This window comes from Denticeps clupeoides, chromosome 11, assembly GCF_900700375.1.
Source record: "Denticeps clupeoides chromosome 11, fDenClu1.1, whole genome shotgun sequence".
In the NCBI taxonomy this organism is placed as follows: Eukaryota; Metazoa; Chordata; class Actinopteri; order Clupeiformes; family Denticipitidae; genus Denticeps; species Denticeps clupeoides.
Genome location: NC_041717.1, coordinates 13,051,090 through 13,070,950, shown reverse-complemented (window position 1 = coordinate 13,070,950; position 19,861 = coordinate 13,051,090). Strand labels below are relative to the sequence as shown.

At 41.5% G+C, this 19,861-nt stretch overlaps 1 protein-coding gene across 5 annotated transcripts; it reads left to right on the top strand.

The window, feature by feature from the left end:
• The first annotated feature begins 873 nt into the window (after positions 1-873).
• On the top strand, positions 874-19,333 carry LOC114800021 (dual specificity testis-specific protein kinase 2). Of its 5 annotated transcripts, XM_028997071.1 has the most exons (10): positions 875-986; positions 1,339-1,459; positions 8,230-8,423; positions 8,950-9,071; positions 10,406-10,454; positions 10,778-10,927; positions 16,058-16,225; positions 16,333-16,416; positions 16,795-16,881; positions 18,351-19,333. In XM_028997071.1, exons 2-10 carry the CDS (start codon positions 1,429-1,431, stop codon positions 18,450-18,452), a joined length of 987 nt encoding a protein of 328 aa, XP_028852904.1. In that variant the 5' UTR covers positions 875-986; positions 1,339-1,428; the 3' UTR covers positions 18,453-19,333. The 5 variants fall into 5 exon arrangements, with proteins under 5 accessions (XP_028852906.1, XP_028852904.1, XP_028852907.1 ...); XM_028997073.1 differs by lacking the exon at positions 1,339-1,459 and having other exon boundaries at positions 874-986; XM_028997074.1 differs by lacking the exons at positions 875-986; positions 1,339-1,459 and adding an exon at positions 3,407-3,915.
• The last annotated feature ends 528 nt before the right edge of the window (positions 19,334-19,861 follow it).

Here is a 19,861-nt window from a genome sequence, read left to right as displayed (position 1 = left end):
GAACAAAAATAATACATGATTCCAAACATTTTGACAAATAAATAACTGAAAAGTGTAGTGTGCGTAATTATTCAGCCCCCTGAGTCAATACTTTGTAGAACCACCTTTTGCTGCTATTACAGGTGCCAGTCTTTTATTTGTAGGTCACACATCCAACAGCTGATGGTGCAGTTTCTCCACACATACTCACTGCCCGTCTCACACATACTCATGTACCAATGTACCATTTGACAGAAATGTTGAGGAGCCTGCTACTTAATTATATTTTTAATTGAAAAATCGCTTTATGCTTAACGTGGGTAGCTTTTTGTAAATAGGCCGATGATTCAAAAACGCAGCGCTCAGACTCAGCCCTAGCAGATGGCCCAGAAACAAGAGTTTCTTCTCCGCCTACTCTTGCTTTTCTACCTCCACACTCTGTAATATTGTGACATTTTGTCCATGTAAATTTAAGCATTCGAGTAAAGATTAAGGCTGGTGGAGGCTTCATAGTCGTCAGCCACACACAGCGAAGCACACAGTAGAGACAAAACGGCATCCAGCTGGAGCAGACAGTGAAATAAACTGAAAATACATTCAATAAAAAGGGTGGACACATCAGGTTGTCGCATAAGCATAAAGTGTAAAACAAACCAAGGCTTGGTTGATCTGGATTAGAATCTAGCTTGTGAATTACGGATAGCACTGACGAAGTGTTGCATATGAATGTATGAATGTATGTGTTTATATAAACACATTTTTACATGGTGATTTAAAAAAAAAAAAAAAAGACAGAAAAAAACACACCGCTTTACACCTTCTACCAAGTCATCGACAGTGCGCTGTCGCGATCAGCCAATAGGAGCAGGCGGGGGCGGGGCCACGTCCGCCGGACGTCGGGCGCCGGGAAGAGACGCCGAACGCGGCAGGCAGCAGCGAGCAGCTCTAGTGCTTAAATCACAGGGGGACAAAAATAAAAAAAAATAAGTCAAAATAAATCAACTCCTGTAAGTACTCGTCCTATGAAACTTTTACATTTTTATTAAGTCGATTCGTGTACGCTTAATCCTGCTTTTGTCAACTTCTGCTTGGATGTTTTTTTGTTAAGACAAACTTTATATTCAGGGACTGTGCATGAAGGTTAGTGCGTGAAGTGCACTAAACGTGCATTACTGCTTTTTTTTTTTTTACCATTCATAGTAGTTTATTCCCCATAAAGTATGTACCAGGCTGGCTTCATGTCACCTAGTGTGTGTTCACATTGTGTGTGTGTGTGTGTGTGTGTGTGTGTGTGTGTGCGTGTGCGTGTGTGCGTGCTCATTGTTGCTTGTATGTGCTTTGTGTGTGTGCCCTTCTCAGTAGCCGGATAAAGCCTCTCGCTGAACCCGGCCTGCTTGGGTTTTTCTGTGCGCACGGACTACGGGCCCAGCCGGCCCTCCCTCCCTCGAGATGCATATGAATAGCATATTGAACCAGTGGAGTAAGTAAAAAGGAGCGCCACGCTCCCGGGTTGCCTGCTTACAAACTTCTCTACTCTAACTGAAAGCACAGCCACAACTTCCCCCTTACTTATCTGCTCAGTAGGGGTTATAACTCTTTTAGTTTTATATCACCTTTTAGGAAGTATATGATGTAATGTGTATGAATAAAAAAAAAAATGCATGCCCTGTGTCACCCCCCATCCCCCCACCCCCCCATGTCACTGCGCTGTATGTTCGACTGGTGCGTATGAGGGCCGTCCCACAGATTTTTTATACCGATACTGAGGCCAGGCATCAGCACTCCTGCCCTGATAACCTTGATGAGTTTGTCGACTCATTGAGTTTGCTGCTGTTGTTGTTGTTCTGCGGTTTGGTACGTTATCTCATATTATGCACGCGGTACACCAGAGGGTCACTCTGGACGAAATACAAACCGCAGAGGTCTGAAGGACTATTTCCTTCAGTGAGAAGTGTGCATTTAAATTCTGAAATGAGTGAATATGTTGCATTGTGATTCCCACTTGTCTGCGCCTTTGAAGGGCATTTAGAACGGCCCTGTTGGAAATCCAGTGTGCCACATCAGCTGTGCCCATGGACCCTGCATTGTTTTTTTTTTTTTTTTTCAGTGTTCTCTTCAAAAGTAAAGATGTGTTTACACAGACGAGGTGAGGAGTATTTTCTGATGCAGCTGTATTCTGTTGTATCTAAATGTGTGTATGTGTGTCTGAGCCATACTGAGCCATTAACAAAAAAAAGCATGGATATTAATGGGTGTCAGAGCTCAGATAATTGCTTGCTTCTCACCTCTCTGTGACCCGTGTGACATGCACCGCTTGCCTCGGAGGCACTGGGGAGCGAGTCCGGTGACACCCATGGGCCCCTGTGTATGGTGGTCAGTGCACTGGGGTGGACTGGGGCATTGGAGCGGAAGGACCTAATGAGTCCCCATGCCGGGGGCCCAATCAGTGACATAACCAGGAGATTTTCAGGCTCAGGGCCTCTCCCACACTGAGGTCTGTGAAGGGCGTGCCCTTCTGGCAACGTGGCTTTTCAACCCGGTTCCCACGAGGGTTGGAAGCTGCAGATTTTCCAAACTTTCTCATACCTGTGAATCAGGTGTCACGTTCATTGTGCAACCTGAGACTAGCGGCCAAACTCGGGTCTACATATTGAGCTGAAGTGAATAGGATTTTGGAGCCGATATTCTCAATCTCAGCATGTTCTCTGATGATCCCACGCCCATAGGTTGCCTCCCTTCCTGTACTGGAGCAGAACCTTGCAGACTCTGCAGATCATCCCCATCGGAGGTCATAAAACATTGTGTTCTTCCTATTTCCTATAGGTTTGGACAAATGTGTTCAGGGACATAAAAATCCAGGACAGTTTTAATGCATAAGTGGTCTGTTTTTATCTTTAAAGCGTCTCACGGGACAGTCCACACCATGGGCGATATTGTATCATTATGGGGCATATGTGAAGGAATAGACATGTTCAGTGTTTTGCATACACATCCCTGGTCGGTGGCGGCGATGTTGGCAGTTGGCCTTTCTCAGTTCTGATATAAGACACAAGAATGAACTTACCCGGCGCAATTATGGTTTTCAGCGTCGCTCCCATTTCACAAATGCTGTGCTGTTCACAACAGTCATTATGCTGGCGGGAAGCTGTTCGCCCACAATTGATCTCTGATGAGTTGAGCTGCGTTTGCTGCCAGGGTTCCCACACACAGACCAGGGCCTGGCCGTGGCTGGAATATTCTCACAACTTTGCTCCTTTCTTTTGGATGATTATGCAGTATTTATTCAATTTGTCTTTATTTTCATGTTGAATTATTTCAATTTCCAGATCCAGCCGCTTGAGTAGAATGTATATGAAATATTAGGTTGGGGTTTCAGTAGATTCTTTTTCAAAATCTAATAAAAAAATGACTATACATTCTTACTGAATATATACACAATTATATTGCACATTTGTTTGAATCATTTACTGTTTGTATTAATGTGACAAATTGCATAATATATATATATTTTTTTTCTTCAATGCTTTTATGCGTGTTTCATGAGAGGGATTTCTGTTATGATTTCTGATTTATGCAAGCTTGCGGTTTGCCAAAATACACCACATATGTTCAGAAGAGCATAATCTCAGTTTTGTGGCAACCAGAAGTGGCCACACCTACCTGCGCTTGTTCACAGCCGCAGATTGCAGAGAAACTTCTCAGAAATGCCGTGATGCCCACCCTCTGGGCTCCGCCTGTGGAGCGCGTGTGGGTGGGAATGTGAGAAGGAGGAGGAGGATGAGGAGGAGGAGAGAATCAGCCTAGCCATCATGCTGAGCCTTTCAGGGCCTGATAGGAAACACGACCCATGCTGAAGCAGACCTTCACGTGTTGCGTGCTCGGATTTCAGGCTGGAATTCACAAGAAAAGGCGTCACAGGGAAGAGGGGCAAGTGAGGTCAGCAACAGAGCACAGCGTTCATCCAATGCTTGCATGGGTGAGAATGCTATATAAATATATATCTTTAAATCATTCATACCTTCGTAGGAAATGCTTCGATGTTCTATAAATTGGTTAAAGTTGCACTGACTTGAGCTTTTCAGTCGACCCCGAAATTCTGTTTTGTGAGTTAATCCTCCAGGCTGTTAAATGCCAAAGTCACAGACGTCTTATGTTAGGGCATGAGAAAGTAACTCAGCGTTTGCTCTGCTGGCTTCTGCTAATGTCATGAAGAGTGGACACGTGGACCTGCAGATTGTTCCACTGTTGCATAGTGTTGCAGTGTACAGTGTGGGATTTGACTTTACCATTACTGTAACTATGTCCGTATCACACACATGGGTATTTTCCTTCCAGAAATCCACAGGAACCATTAATATTTCTCCTTTGCTTTCAAAAAGGGTGAAGGGTCATTTTGGATTTGGACTAAATGATGTTATCTGTATGACAGACCATTTATTCTTGTGTTGCAACAGGTTTTTGGCCCCCTGCGGGTAGCCGTTGAAGCTACTGACCCGGGAGTTGATTTGGCTTCTCTGCACAATATGACCAATTTGTTGATTCGGTGGGGCCCTCAAACCCGGACCAAATTTTGAAAAGTGTTGGGGGAGAAAAAAAAAAAAAAGTTTTCTGGGGATTTTTGGTAATACACACCCGACTTGAATGCACACATTCTCGACTTTTATGTCATGCCGTGGGGCTTTTCTTTCTTCGCAGTTTGACATATTGTTTGGCTCAGTGGGATCGTGCACAATTCCCCAAAAAGTTTTCGGAACACGTTTATTATTCTAGTCCAAAAATCTGTTTTTTTTTAGTTTTTCTAGTGGGCCTGTCAGTATGACAGACCATTTATTAAGTATTAAGATTGCAGATTTCTATGTTAGTTTAGTTGAAAGTGAAGTGATTGTCACTTGTAGTGCACAGTGAAATTTGTCCTCTGCATTTAACCCATCACCCTGAGTGAGCAGTGGGCAGCCATGACAGGCGCCTGGGGAGCAGTGTGTGGGGACGGTGCTTTGCTCAGTGGCACCTCAGTGGCACCTTGGCGGATCAGGATTTGAACCGCCAACCTTCTGATTACGGGGCCGCTTCCTTAACCGCTACTTCATCCTTCAAAACCAGATAATTAAACCACAATATGTTTAGATATTGTGTAAGTAAATCTGTAAATCTGATTATATTCTCAGTTACTGTAGATTTGTTTTATGTGGGAATAATGGGAGAGAGAGTCACCAGGCATGTGATGTAGTTCCTAAGTGAACTTCTCATGCTGGTCTTGAGGACATCCTCAGAACCCTTGGAAAAAGCAGGTTAATCAGCATCTCCAGCCTAACCCGAAGGCAATGTGGTAGTATTGATTATGTGTAAAAGTACACCATGTCATTCCTGTTTCCTGTATCACTCTTGGTTGTGTTTGCTGTGAAGGTGCAGACAGCGCCATGGATCCTGTGATGTTGTTAAGTCTCCTTAATGTGACATTGAGCACAGTAGGAGGTAATCGGGTTCGCCAACTGGCAGCCACCCTGAGGAAATCGAAACGTTGTTGGTTGTGTAAAAAAGGCTCCTGTTCTACTGGGTGGAATCTTTGGAACTTTGACATCATATGGAATACTTCCCATTATTTATAGTAGCAATTCACAGATACATGTTATGTACCACATACCACTAGCATCACCAACATTGTATATTTTCCCTGTCTTACTGAACAATGAGATTTTTCTCACCAACTGACTTATTATTAAACCTTTACTCTTTAAATCAGACAATTAGCATTTTACAAATCTGTGATTTAATCATTTTACCCTATCTATGATGTTGTGTGGTGTAATATTTGGCCAAGAATAACCACCATCTATTACTTTTTTGGCCATGTGTTCCGCCCCAAAGTTGCATCCTTCACATGTGCGTAATTTGTCATTCTTTCATGGCCACCCCACCTCACAGCCTGCTGGGAATTGGCTTTCCGCTCAGTAAATATCAGTTTAACCTTCACATCTGTCACCCATCTTGTAACATTGGGTGCTTCAGGCAACGTTGCGATCTTGTCTGCTTCCTTCCGATGGAAGGCTGGTGACTGAAGGCCCTTGTTAGAGATCTCTCACCCCACTGTGACCTCCTTATTTTCGGTGAATCTGACACAACTAACGCTGTGGCTTAACTTCAGCTTTCGGACGTCAGAACTGTCGAGCTGCTTACGGTGTGTGTTTGGTGTGATAACAGAGGTTGCTTTAACCTTCGTCGTAGTTGTTTCAGATAAAAAAAAGAAGGTGAGAGAGCGCTGATGTAAGACTTTGCGCGAAAGTTTCGGTTCTAGAACAAATCCACAGCCAGCGTAACGATCACACAGTGTCCTGCAGAGGTATTTCCAAAGGGATCAGATAAAAAAAAAAAAAGTTCGCTTTGGCCGTGGGAGACCCTGCTGCAGTGTGAAAGCAATACAGAAGCAGGCTGCAGTGTAAGCACTTTCCCTCATTGGACAATCGCTTGGCAGGCGTGTGTGTGTGTGTGTGTGTGTGTGTGTGTGTGTGTGGGGGGGGGGTCGTCGCATGAAAGCTCACAATTGTTTGCTCCTTGTGGGAGAGACAAAGGTCGCATGTGTGACTTTTTTTTGTTTTTGTCTCTCTCTCTCTCTTTTCCCCCCTCTCATGATGAACAACTGAGGATGATTCCTCGGTCTTGATCGACATGAGCTGGGCCAGTTGTGTCAACGTGTCAGGCGGCGCTTTCCACTGGCATCACCGCTTTTTCATTCCCATGACTAGCAGCTTTGCTGGACTGGTACAGAGATACATGTTTTGCACCACCAGAGCTGAATTTGTAAGATGTCAGTATGCATTACTGACAGGTGCATATATCTTACGATGGAGTGGGAGACCCTCTGATGCTTATGTGGTCTGGCTTGTACTGGTAAAACACCACAATTTCACCCATCTTAGACAGTTTCTGCAGTTAGTATCTGTAATATCTTTAGGGTGTTAAAGGTGTTAAAAACATCTCCTTCCTTTACATGGACTTTAGTTCTTCATTCCTCATACTTCACCTCCATCAGAATGGGCGTTATGCTCAGAAAGTACAGAATTAAGACCAATGGCGAGGTAGCATGGCTTAAAAATACACCATTGTCTGAAATTTAGTTAAAAGCATCAGCTAATGAAATAATATAAGTGAAGATATTTAGAATTAAAGACACAATGTCAGGTATTTTATGTCTTATTAACAATGTGCGATAAATCTATGCTCACATTGTACTTGTATTTTGTATCAGGGTTAATCAGATTATCGATAATTTTTGTCTTTCCAGATGAGAAGCCATTCAGAATAAAATAACTACACAATGATGAGGTCTGAATTTTTAGTTGAGGTCAGTCTAAGAACCTTGTTCTAGATTAATGTCCCAATACATTGGATTCTGGTGCGGGAAGAACCATTTTGTCAACATGCCTAAACTGAAAAATCGCTGTGACCTGCAGCCTCGCATGCTTGTGTGACATTTTGGTTGGAAGACAGATGCAGGCGCTGATGTGTAATAAAGTGCATGTGGATGAGTCAGTCGTCACCAGCTTCCTGTGCCAATGACACCAACCTGTCATATGTCTGAAGCTCCACCAAGCAAAAAAACAGCAGCTTGCATGTCTTGTCAAAAACTAATATTTGGCGGCTAGTCACTCTTTCATGTGGCTTCTTACTTTATTAGCCTTTGTTTTTTTTTTTTTTTAAGCCTGACTATAAATCATAAAAAAATTGCAATTGTAATTGGGAAAATTGCAATCAACATAATTCTCATGACATATAATACAGAAGTCCTTCAGATTTCACTTTGAAATGAATGTCCTCATGCTGACAGTGTCTCGTTGAGATGAGTGGGCCGGGACAGTAAAGCCTCCTGTATGGAGTTTTTAAATCATCTTTCAAAGGAAATCTTCCGGGCGCATCTTTTGTGGCCTTTGATAAACAGCACACTTGAGCAGTGCGGCCGGTCCGAGCTGAGCAGATGTTCCACATCTTTTGTCTCACACTGCACTGGGTAGGGGAAGCACTTTTCTTCTCATTAAGATAATTGAGTACTTACCATATTGAAATTTGTGCTTTTGTTTTTTTTTCTCTTTCATCTTGTCATGTTCCTCTACACTATTATATTAAATTAATACGTTATTTTTGTCCTTAATTAATAAACTTGAAAGTAAGTTGATACTTAGGTTTATATAGGTTTATATAGATAGGTTCTTCTGAAATGTATAGATACAGATATTAAGATATAATGTTTGTCTCCAGCGGACATCTCCAGGATGTGTGAGGTGGACGTTTCCTCAGAGCCCACCAGCCCAACACTCTACGGGGAGTCCTCAGACACGTACTGCCACGTGGACCGCTGGCAGAAGCTTCGCACGGCCGTCCGGAAACTCGAGTTCTGGGAGAACTTCACCGCCGAGCTCATCGGGAGTGGGTTCTTCTCCAAAGTGTACAAGGTAATCACTTGGTGGTTGATCTCCTGCGTAATGTTTTGATCACATGCTCTCACATGGAAAGAGAGCAAGTAGAGCCCAACAGTACAGCATGTGTTTGTTGCCCTCGCCCACCTCCCTCTTTCCAATTATGAGTGTGTGGCACATAACACAGACGAGAGTGACTCATTTGCTCAGAGAGCGAGAAAAGTGGTGGGAATGGGGAGCAAGAGAGAAAACACGCTGAAACTGTCAGAAAGAAAGCAATGTTATGTGCAGTTTTTGGTTAATGTCCACGCATGCACTGAGCTGTAATTAGTAAATGTGCACTGATCTTGGCATTTAGGTCACCATGTGGAACAATTACATTCTATTAGTTTGTTAGTATGAATATTAACTATATACAAGTCTTGGAGTAATAGGTCATTGTGTTGTGATTTTATGTTTTTTTTTTTTTTATCATGTTCATTATATTAAGAAAATGCATCCATGTCTGTTTATATTGTCAAAAGTGATTTTTTATTTTTTTTTTTTACACATGGTGACACAGGTGAAGCACAGCACAACACGCAAGGTGATGGTGGTAAAGATCTACAAGAACGACGTGGACCAGGACAGCATCGTGCGCGAGATCAGCCTGCTTCAGAAGCTCTCCCATCCCAACATTGTTCGGTGAGCTTCAGTGCCGGCATCCATCAATTATTCACACTCCTCTTGCTTTTCAGATATGCCCTTCACACGTCCCACCTGGACACCTGCCGTGAGGCATTTCAGATTATGCAATCTGCTGCTACTGCACACCTTTCAAAGCTTTACATTTAACTGGTGGCGTAAATGTGGCCAAAAAGGAAAATTGTTCACTGACAGTTTTTTTTTGGAAGAGGTATTACTTTAAGCAAATTTTAATACATGTACTTCTAACCAAGCCGTGGTTTATGCGACACCATTCTTGCATAAATGAGTTGAGCTTTTTGTTTGCCGAATCAATCATAATGCATCATTTTCCCCTCTTACATTATGCAAGGTCAGGTTAGGCACATATCAAATGAACCTGTGTGAGCGTAAACATGCAAACAGAAGCTATCAGAATACAGTTAACAAGTACTCTGTATTACAGAACCTAGAAACCTGGTCCAAAACCTGAGATTTTTTCCATACACACACAAAGGAGGCTGAACCAGCCGTAAGTCTTGTTCGTTTTTACATGTTGTTCTGTTTTGGGGAGCCACAGAGACAGTTCAGGTTTTGCCCCGCTGTGTTCAATTCCAAAATTCCTTATAACTTAAAATGTAATTTGGTACAACCTTGAATATTTTTTTTTTTTTTAATAATAACATAATTTCATACATTAGTTTTATAGAAACCTATAGTATGTTGTACTTTGTATTGATTTCACTGAATCCAGGATGATAATTATACTTTTATTCACTAATGTGCATAAATTTAACAATTAGCCATAAGATTACTTGACCAAATAGCTCTGATACACCAAAGCATCAGGTATCTGGAGCCAAGATTTACATTTACATTTACAGCATTTATCTGACTACCTTATCCAGAGCGACTTACAATCAGTAGTTACTGGGACAGTCCCCTCCTGGAACAACTTAGGGTTAAGTGTCTTGCTCAGGGATTTGAACCTGGGTCTTCTGGTTTGTAGGTGAGTGTGTTACCCACTAGGCTACTACCACCAAGATGTTTGAAGCTCTCTTATACAGGTCAGAATCTCACAAATATCTTTGATCAGATTGAGATCTTGGTTCTGTTTGTGTTTCTTCTGTCTTTCAAAGTTGTTGAAGGGAATAATGATGCCATAAAGAGGCGTATGTAATCTCAGCAGTCTTTAGCTAGGTTGTATTTACCAAGTAGAACTTGCATCTTAACTTTATTAACTTAATCCAGCAAATATATATAAATAAGAATTTCGACTAAGTTTCAGAACTGCTCAGCTGGTCACTTGCTTGTCAGTGCTTTTAATTTTGTGAACATATGTTCTCTGTTTACAGATATCTTGGTATTTGTGTCAAGGAAGACAAGCTATATCCAATTCTGGAGGTGAGTGTGCTTATGTATGTTTGTGAATGTGAAGTGATTGTCGTTGTGAAACACTGCAGCAAAGAATAAGGTGCACACAACAAAATGTGTCTCACTGGTGAGCAGTGAGCAACCATGAAAGGCACCTGGGGAGCAGTGTGTGGGGACGGTGCTTTGCTCAGGAGCACTTCAGTGGCACCTTGCGGTTCGGGATTCGCACGGGTCTGATTACGAGTCTGTTCTCGTACCCACTAGGCCACCACTGGTCCCTTGTATTACAGTGGTATGAAATGCAGTATTAAAAATGCAGTTGACCAATACGAGAGGGTGTCTCCAATCTTTAGTATGTTAGTGGCGGCTGTCTGGAAGAACTCCTGGCGAGGAAGGAAATGCCTCTCTGTTGGAGGGAGAAAGTGGACCTGGCCTGTGACATCACCAGGGGCATGATCTACCTGCACTACAAGAACATTTACCACAGGGACCTCAACTCCAAGGTATGGCCTTTGGCATACTGGCAAATTTAGCTAATCTGGTTTCTCTGAACTGTGTGTTTTGTCATGCTCATATTGACATCTTAAGTCAAAATGCAGTTGTGATACTTTCCTTACTTGGCAGACTATATCTGTCAGCATTGGTCTTCTTAGTCACTTATCCTCCATAATAACAGCCAGGCGTCTCTAGTGGTGGTTGCTAATTTACACCTCCAGAAATTCCCTGAAACAGGAGAGTTTGTAGAACACATTTTACTAGTGTGAAAATGGACGAAATAAGACATGCAGTGAAGGGAAGTCGAACAGCTTCACTGTTTTTCAGATACAGTGAAACTAATGATTAACAGAGTAGGGAAAACGCAGGAGTTTGCTGCATTGACTGACTTCATTTGCAACCCTGCTGGTATAAACAGAATCTGATATTAGAATGTGAGAGAGGTGGTTCTCATTAATGAAACATGTCTAGTTCATGTGTTATTCTGCCCGGGTTCTAATCAAAAATACTTGCCTGACGTGAGACTTCTGGGTCTGTTCCATCTTGAACTTAGTCATAAAGGTTTATGTTTCAAGGACTGTGTTCCTCCATGTGTGGCATTCATCTGGCATTGCTTCAAGTATCTCTTGATTTAAACCCATCACATCCATCTGAGAGCACCTCCTTTTCAAACTAGCACACCATAATTTGCACTTCCTCTCACTTCTTGCCCGCTTCCTGCTTGGCCTTTATGATCTGTGATTAGCAAGTTTTGGGGACTTTTTTTTTTTTTCAAATCAGCTGGTAAATCTGATTTCTTAATTTGTTTACAAATCCAGACAGTAATTACAAGACCGAGTACGTGGATCCACAAATTTCCGTTCATAAAATTAAACAAAATGAGTGTGTATGCAGTGGACATATGTTAATGTGTCTAAACGCAACATTTACGCTACAGTGGTTTGTTTGAAATGCATTTTTGTTGCATGTGTATTGTTGTAGGGTATCAGTTTAGATTCTTTTCCATTCTTAGCTATTCTGATCCCATTTCAATGTCACCCTGATAATATTGAAATTAAATGTAAATAAAGCTACAGCACAAAAAAACATGTTTAACTTGCAACATAAAAAACAAGAAGCTTGGTCGTTTGTCTTGTTTTTATTTTGCCGTGTTTCAGGAGTGTAACGTAGTGAGGAACTGGTTGCCAGGATTCAAACAAGCGGCCGGCAAGCCTCCTGAGAGAGGGGTGAACCAGCAAGGCCAGGCCATTGTCATGATAATGATGTCTGGCAAGGTTTATTGCAAATAACCGGACACAGGACACACACTCACAAGCATGTAGACACAATTTGTACACACACAAATACACAGACGTTGATTGTCTGGGAGCTTAAAGGCCAGACGGGTTCTGCTCACTCCCCCCTTTACCCATCAATCATGTGACGACCAATACTACAAATGCCAATGACACCACTGACATACAACATTGTGACTTTTCCAGGGACAGACCATTCGTCTTAGGAATAAATGGCGATGTGTTTCCCATTTTCAAAAGAAAAATGCAAGGAAGGAATGAAAAAGGAGACTGTAATGCTGAGAGTTGTTAAAAATCTGGGTTTTCTTCCAGCATGGTGAAAGGTTGAGCATGAACAAAGTGTTGAATGGAAAGGCCTTTAGTTGAATGAGCAAACTTACAAGACTTGTGAAATCATAGAGGTTGTTAAGTTGCTGGGTAACCATGAATCAACAGAGCAGCTTCAGAACATTGGTTCTCCAGTCTCTGGAGAATGCCAAGACATTCACTCATCTTGTGCCTTCATGGTGGGGGTGGTGATTGTAAATTGTCACACAAAAATCTAGTGAAGTTATTTAGTTTTGTAGAAATCTGATTGCTCCACTGAATCTCACTCCTCTATGTGGTTCATAAAACTTTCTTTAAAAACTAATTGTGATGCCCGCATGGTCATTTTGGAAGACATGTTTTCATGTTTTATCAGAAATGTTTCCTCATTGGATTCCTTTGTTCTCAAACTATTTTTCTCAAGCCAGTACTGAGCAGGAGACTCTGGAATTATTGTTAATACTCACAGTGTGTTGTATAGTTGTTTTTGTCAGCCTGTCTTAATTTTAGTTTTAGTCTTGTCTTTGAATCAAGTTGTCATTTTAGTCTTTATTATTCGGTCACGTCCATACTCATTTTAGTCTTGTCAAATTTCTGATTAAATATCAGTCATATTTTAGTAGTGATGCACGATTAATTTAATCGCAATCGCAATCGTAATCGCGATGTCAGTCTGTGCGATTACATGAACGCAAAAAAACTGCGATTTAAATGATTAGTACATGGATTGAATCGGCAACATATCAGTCATTCTCTCATAGTTTGCGAGCTGACTAAAGTCTCACTTCAGTCGAATGTGACGTGTTTGGTCGCATGACTTTCGATTCGGTTCAATGGAGACCTCAGATTCGTGACTCATATGGGTACATGTACGTCAACGTCGCCGCCGCCATATTGCGATAGGCTGTGCTGTGGAGTGAAGCATATACATGTCTAGGGAGAGAAGTGCATAAAAATGCCTCACTCTTGTGCTGCTTGGGGCTGTACAAACCGCTGTACGCTCCAAACCAAAACCAGATAAGGCTGGACAACTGTTTTAAATATATTTGGCCATTGTAAAATCCCGTTTTATTAGTCTTAACCTTAGCTAAGATAGGCTAAGCTAGCGAAACTATGCATTCCTGTGTTCAAGTCAGCCTCCAAACAACATTTTAGCTAAACGTAGGCATTAACTATTTAGACTGTTCTTAGCTGTTTAGTTAACTTTTCTCAAACTTTGAAGGTTTCCTAAAGAAATTCACCTCATTTTACAAATATTAACCTTAGCTAAGCTAGCAAGGCTATGCATTCCTGTGTTCAAGTCAGCCTCCAAACAACGTTTTGGTGAAACGTAAGAACTATAATACGGGATTTTATAGTGGCCAAATATAATCAAAACAGTTGTTTAGCCTTACCAGGGTTTGTCGTTCGACAGTAATGTAAAAGAGTTTTTTTGTGATTATTTAATTTTGTAGAATATTTTATTTTGAAAGCACTGGGCAGTTCAAGTTGTTATAGTGAAATATTTCATTTCAAAGTGAAACATACAAACTACTTATTAGTAATTTGTATGCGACTTTTCATTGATATACAAGCAAGTGTCCTTTATCATATCGCAATCGCATATCGCAATATTGATCTCAATTGCAGAGACATAATTGCAAATTCAAGACATAATTGCAATATGTCTTTTTCCCCAAATCGTGCAGCCCTATATTTTAGTCAGAATTATTCTTGAATATTTTAGTCAACGTTTTGTCAATGATATCTGATGACATTTTTGTCTATTTTTAGTCAATAAAAGTTGTATGTTAGTCTTTTGTTTTTGTATGCAATTTTATTTAACCAAGTCAATACAGATATAGGTTAGTTGATTAAGATTATTAAAATCCTCACTTATGGTATTGACAGTCAATCATAAATAATTTTAGAAATAAATGTGCCTCCTGTGTAAACCAGTTACTGGCAGCCAGCTATGTTCAGAGATTTTGCAATTTCATACAAATACTTGTAACCTACTGTATTATTTTAATAGGGCCTATTTTTATGATATGGGCTGAATATTACAGGGTCAGACTGAAGTCTTTAATTCAGCAGCAAATTCATCCTCCAAGATCCTCCCCTTCTGCTCCAAACCCACCCAGTTCTTTCTCCAGGAACTCTCCCAGTCCTTTGGCTCTCAGGATAGCATCGTATGCTAAATTTAGTGGTTGGGTCTGGCATTGGAGTGATTTCCCCAGATAGCATTATAATCACAGGATACCGCGCCGGCTGGGAGAGAAGGGGTTATGGCTCCAGAACTAATGCAATCCAGATGCAGCGAGAACCAAGCCTGCCCTGCATCCATCAGCAATTTTGGTTCCAGGAAGCAAGCGTACTGCTTGCGTAACACGTACCTTGGGTTTGCGCCCAGATCAGCTGTCTCGCCTACTCTGCTGGCACCTCAATCCGGCTCAATTACAGCCCATTAGGACCGTAGCATGGAGACATGGCTGAGCATAAGTTTGCACTTTGATTGTGGATATAGGTAAGAACAAAGGCTAAGAATATGGCCCATTGCAGACATTAAGATATAAGGACCTCATGATCAGATCTGATCAGATCTTATTTAATTTTTGATGTTCTTCATGTATTTTCCTTTTTACTAATGGCCAAATGTAATGGTCTTTGTTATGGGGAAGTTCAGAAATATGGATCTAAAATGAAACATGATCTTAATTCTTCCTGAAATATTTTTTTTCTGCTGAGCAAGGCTGCCACCTTGTGGCCAATATTATGAACAGTCGGTCAAATCCCGGAAGCTCATGTTCTCTTCAGTGTGCACAAAAAGTCACCATTTACGTTGGTAGATTCTCACTGAAGGCATCAAAACTATGAATGAACACATGTGCAGTTATGTACTTAACAAAAAGTGGAGACCTGGCCTCCACAGTCACCGGACCTGAACCCAATCCAGATGGTTTGGGGTGAGCTGGACCGCAGAGTGAAGGCAAAGGGGCCAACAAGTGCTGAACACCTCTTCAAGACTTTTTGAAAACCGTTTCAGGTGACAACCTCTAGAAGCTCATTGAAAGAATGCCAAGAGTGTGCAAAGCAGTAATCAGAGCAAAGAAACTAGAATATAAAACATGTTTTCAGTTATTTCACCTTTTTTTGTTAAGTACATAACTCCACATGTGTTCATTCATAGTTTTGATGCCTTCAGTGAGAATCTACCAACGTAAATGGTCATGAAAATAAAGAAAACACATTGAATGAGAAGGTGTGTCCAAGCTTTTGGCCTGTACTGTAAATCTGCTTATTGCCTGACCTACCGAAGTACGCAAACATATATGACTCTACATGAATCAGTATGAAAGGTTTTATTTTGGGCAAGTATGCAGCAAATGGACACGTCACACTGGAGCTTTTATGATGTGCAGTTATCACTAATTAAAGGCTTTCATTGTGATCAAGTTGTTAACGAGTGTTAAATGGCAGAAAACAAGGAAAGAATGTTTGGCTTCAGTGCTGTGATTCCTGATTTACTTTTTTTTATTTTTTTATTTGCTTGCTCAGAACTGTCTGATTCGGGTCACTACACGGGGCAAAGAGGCCTTGGTTACAGACTTTGGATTGGCCAGAGAGGTGGTGGAGCTTCCTGCCAAGGAAAGGAAACTGTCGTTCGTTGGCTCTGCGTTCTGGATGGCACCGGAGATGCTGCGGGGAGAACCGTATGACCGTAAGGTAACGAGTTTGAAATGGCAATGACTATTAAAAAAAAGATAACTGCAAAACTCTCTTGTGGGCAAACAGATGGTTGAAGTGCGACCGTTTTTCTTCCTGGTTCCCAGGTTGACGTGTTCTCCTTTGGGATTGTGCTATGTGAGATACTGGCCAGAATCCCTGCAGACCCTGAAATCCTTCCAAGAACACAGGTATGGATTCCCTCCCATCTCCAGCAAATTAAAATGCTCCTTTATAAACTGGGTTGATTTGTAACTGTGCTTCTGCGATAAAAAACCTACCCAATGATCAGACACTCTTATCCAGAGCGACTTACAATCAGTAGTTACAGGGACAGTCCCCTCATGGAGACACTCAGGGTTAAATGTCTTGCTCACAAAGACACAATGGTATTAAGTGGGGTTTGAACCTATGACTTTGTGCTCTTCTGGATCATAGGTTACCTGCTAGGCTAGTCTAGCCCTGCCACATGTGTACTTGTCATGCAACCCTTCACTGAAATCTGAAGATCGAAGTTTCATGGGTCTCCGCTGTGATGTCTGATGCCTTGCTTTGTCTGTGGCTGACAGGATTATGGCCTGGATGTGTCCACCTTTAGGAAGATGGTGACTGGATGTCCATCACGTTTGCTGGAGCTGGCAGCCAGCTGCTGTCTAGTGAGTGACTGGCAGGAACCTTCTGCTGATCGTAGTGATCAAAAGTGTATTTAGTATTTGTTCTCCTCACTCTCTAACCAGGAAGATCTTGGGATCTTCTCTTTTAGTTTTTTTATTTGATTTATTTACTTACAACTCCCATAATTCTTAATTAATTCTTAACCTTTATAATTACATGCCTATTATTTTAATTGATTGAACAAATAATAATTATTCCAAAGGATATTAACAGTTAGGGATTGATGTCACCAAGGAAAGGGAGGACCCAGGCACAGGTGCTTAAACAAAAAACAGATTATTGAAATGCGGGATGAACAAAACATAATGGAATCTGCCTTGGGATAAAGGAGTGAAGGAAAGGCTCACTCCCATGGGAACATTTTTACAACCCTCTCACTGCATGAACTTGGCCCCCACACGCCCCACCGACTCTGACAAGACATGCTGGCGAGGCCTGCTTGGGGTCTGCCTGGGGCACTGGCCCTGCCAGCCCACTGACCAGACACAGTATGGCCCACAGACATGACCTACGCAGGTGCAGGTGCTCTTTTAAAGGAGGGAAAGAAGGGGCGGGGACTGCACTCACTGCCCCAGGACCGGCAATCATGCCCAGCTCACCCTGGATCCCGCCCTGGAGGATTGTGACATTTGCTTAGTTTTCAAAAAAGACAAGTGAGAGTGAAGTGATTGTGAAACACTGCAGCCCAGCACACGGTGACACAATGAAATGTGCTGAGAGGTGGACAGCCATGACAGGCGCCCGAGGAGCAGTGTGTGGTGACCGGGTTTTGCTCAGTTGGCACCTCAGTGGGAACCGGCAACTTTTCTGATTACGGTGCCGCTTCCCGAACCGCTAGGCCACCACTACCCAATAAACCTTACAAAACTTCCCTGACTGGGAATCGAACCCAGGCCATGTTTATGAGACAGCTGAATCCTAACCACTAGACCACCAGGGGCCTTCATAAACAAATAAATAAATAATAAATGAGCTAAAATTGTGTCATCACAAATGTAATCTCATATTAATAAGAAAGCTTTCATTTATAATACAATTCAAGCACACTAGTACTGAGTACATCATTATTTTTAAGGATAATAGCGTGAACTGTTTTTGGACTGAGTTTCCTTGTCTGCAGAGTAGACTAATGATTCTACTGTAGCCTAGAACCAACCTACTCATCTTATTGGCCTCAGCATAAATGTTGTTTTACAAAATCTCAAAAAATAGCTCAACTTAAATGTGTGTTCAATACAAAGCAAAACACAGTAAGATGATGACAACTAGAATATTTTGTAACACGTTTTAATTTTTCTTGAAAACAACGTCGACTTATATTCAGGCCAGTAATGTAGGACATTTTCAGTTTCAGCAATAACCTTTAATATGAAATAACCGATTCAACATAATGGGCTGTAGTCTCTGTGATTGTGTTCCTGACCATCAGCTTCTTTTGTCCATGTTTAAGATGGAGGCTTTTCGGAGGCCATCATTCACAGAGCTCCTGGATGCGCTTGGGGAGATTGCAGAGACGTTGGAGCCATCCAGATCTGAGCTCACCACTGGATGAACCCCCCCCCCCCCCAGACAGGGACCAGCCCCTTCCAGCCTAAAGCAGCACTTGTTGGACTACAGTTTTTCTGTACATAGATGTGAACAAGATGTAGACGCGAAGCACCACTACAAGCCCCCTAATGCAGGCAGAGGTGTGGTGTTTATTATACTGGATGGGTCGAAACAGGCACCCCATAAAATAAGATTTACAGTAGAGAAAAAGTTCCAAACTGTGCAAACCCCTGCAGGATCTACACAGTCACACTGAGAGAAACGGTGACCAACCACAGACCATGGCCAATCCAAAATCTTACCTGTGAGCCAGTTGTGGTGCCGCAGGGATGACAACAAGCCTGAACATGAACAGCACTGAACTTCAGCTTTCTTTATAGACCAAGAAGTAAAAAATAGACCACAAACTTGCTCATTGTTATTTAATTTTTTTTTAGTATTATTAACTACAGAGCAGCGTGATGGGAAAATGTCTACTTTTGCATCATTGACATTGATTTTTGTAATTACTGGCCCTGTAATTATGTGTCTTCTTGTTTGGTTGTGTTATGTGTTAGCATAATTGCAATTATAAACTGTGAACGGGATATAAATTGATTTTTTTTGTTGTAAAAGAAAGACACCCATGTCTATGTTGTGAAGGCTCATTGCATGCTATATTGTGATGTTTCAGACGTGCTATAAACAGAATGTTTGCTATAACAGAAACATGTACAGGGTTTCTGTAGTAGTATAAGATTGACTGATAATACAATATCTTATGTTGTGAATTTTTTTTCAGGAACTTGAATATTCTTTGTGGATGTACAGTTTGTCATTATTTTGTGCAACCAATTTGCAGTTCAGACAGTTTGCACTTTACCATGATTAAATGACACTTCAGAATGGGTGATGTATGGGGCAAGCTTGTTTGTTTTACTCAAGAAGTTGTCATTCATTTCACTTTCTTTTTGTTAAGTTAAAGATTTTCTAGCACTCACATAAATCAATATATCACATATTGTTCAGTTTATATGCCAATTTCCTGACTGTATTATATATCTGTTCACTGCTATGGTGCTATACTTGTGATGTTGAAAACAAACTGGGTGGTGATGATGGTGGCATTGCAATTATTCATTTCACATTTTTATGCTTTAAATACATTTAGACATTCTATACACATGTTAATGACACGGGAGCTGAATAAATGAATTCATATTTTCTTTACATAAGTCCACATTTTATTACACATCCTTATATACTATACACATCCAGCTACATGTGTATTCCCCAAGTAGCTGAATTATCTCAGGTTTAGCTATTCAAGTAAGGCAAAGAGTTAAATCCACCTACCTATTGTGGTGTAGGTCCCACTGGCACAACAGTTCCACAAGACCAAAGGACTTGGTCAGGGAATATGACAGGTCAGTG

What these genes read in the sequence shown, in the direction of transcription:
- LOC114800021 (XM_028997071.1), top strand. Translation starts at nt 1,429, where the DNA reads ATGCATATGAATAGCATATTGAACCAGTGGA. An exon ending in TCCCATCCCAACATTGTTCG is followed by an intron (nt 9,072 to 10,405) that starts GTGAGCTTCAGT and finishes CTCTGTTTACAG; the next exon opens with ATATCTTGGTATTTGTGTCA. An exon ending in AGCTATATCCAATTCTGGAG is followed by an intron (nt 10,455 to 10,777) that starts GTGAGTGTGCTT and finishes TCCAATCTTTAG; the next exon opens with TATGTTAGTGGCGGCTGTCT.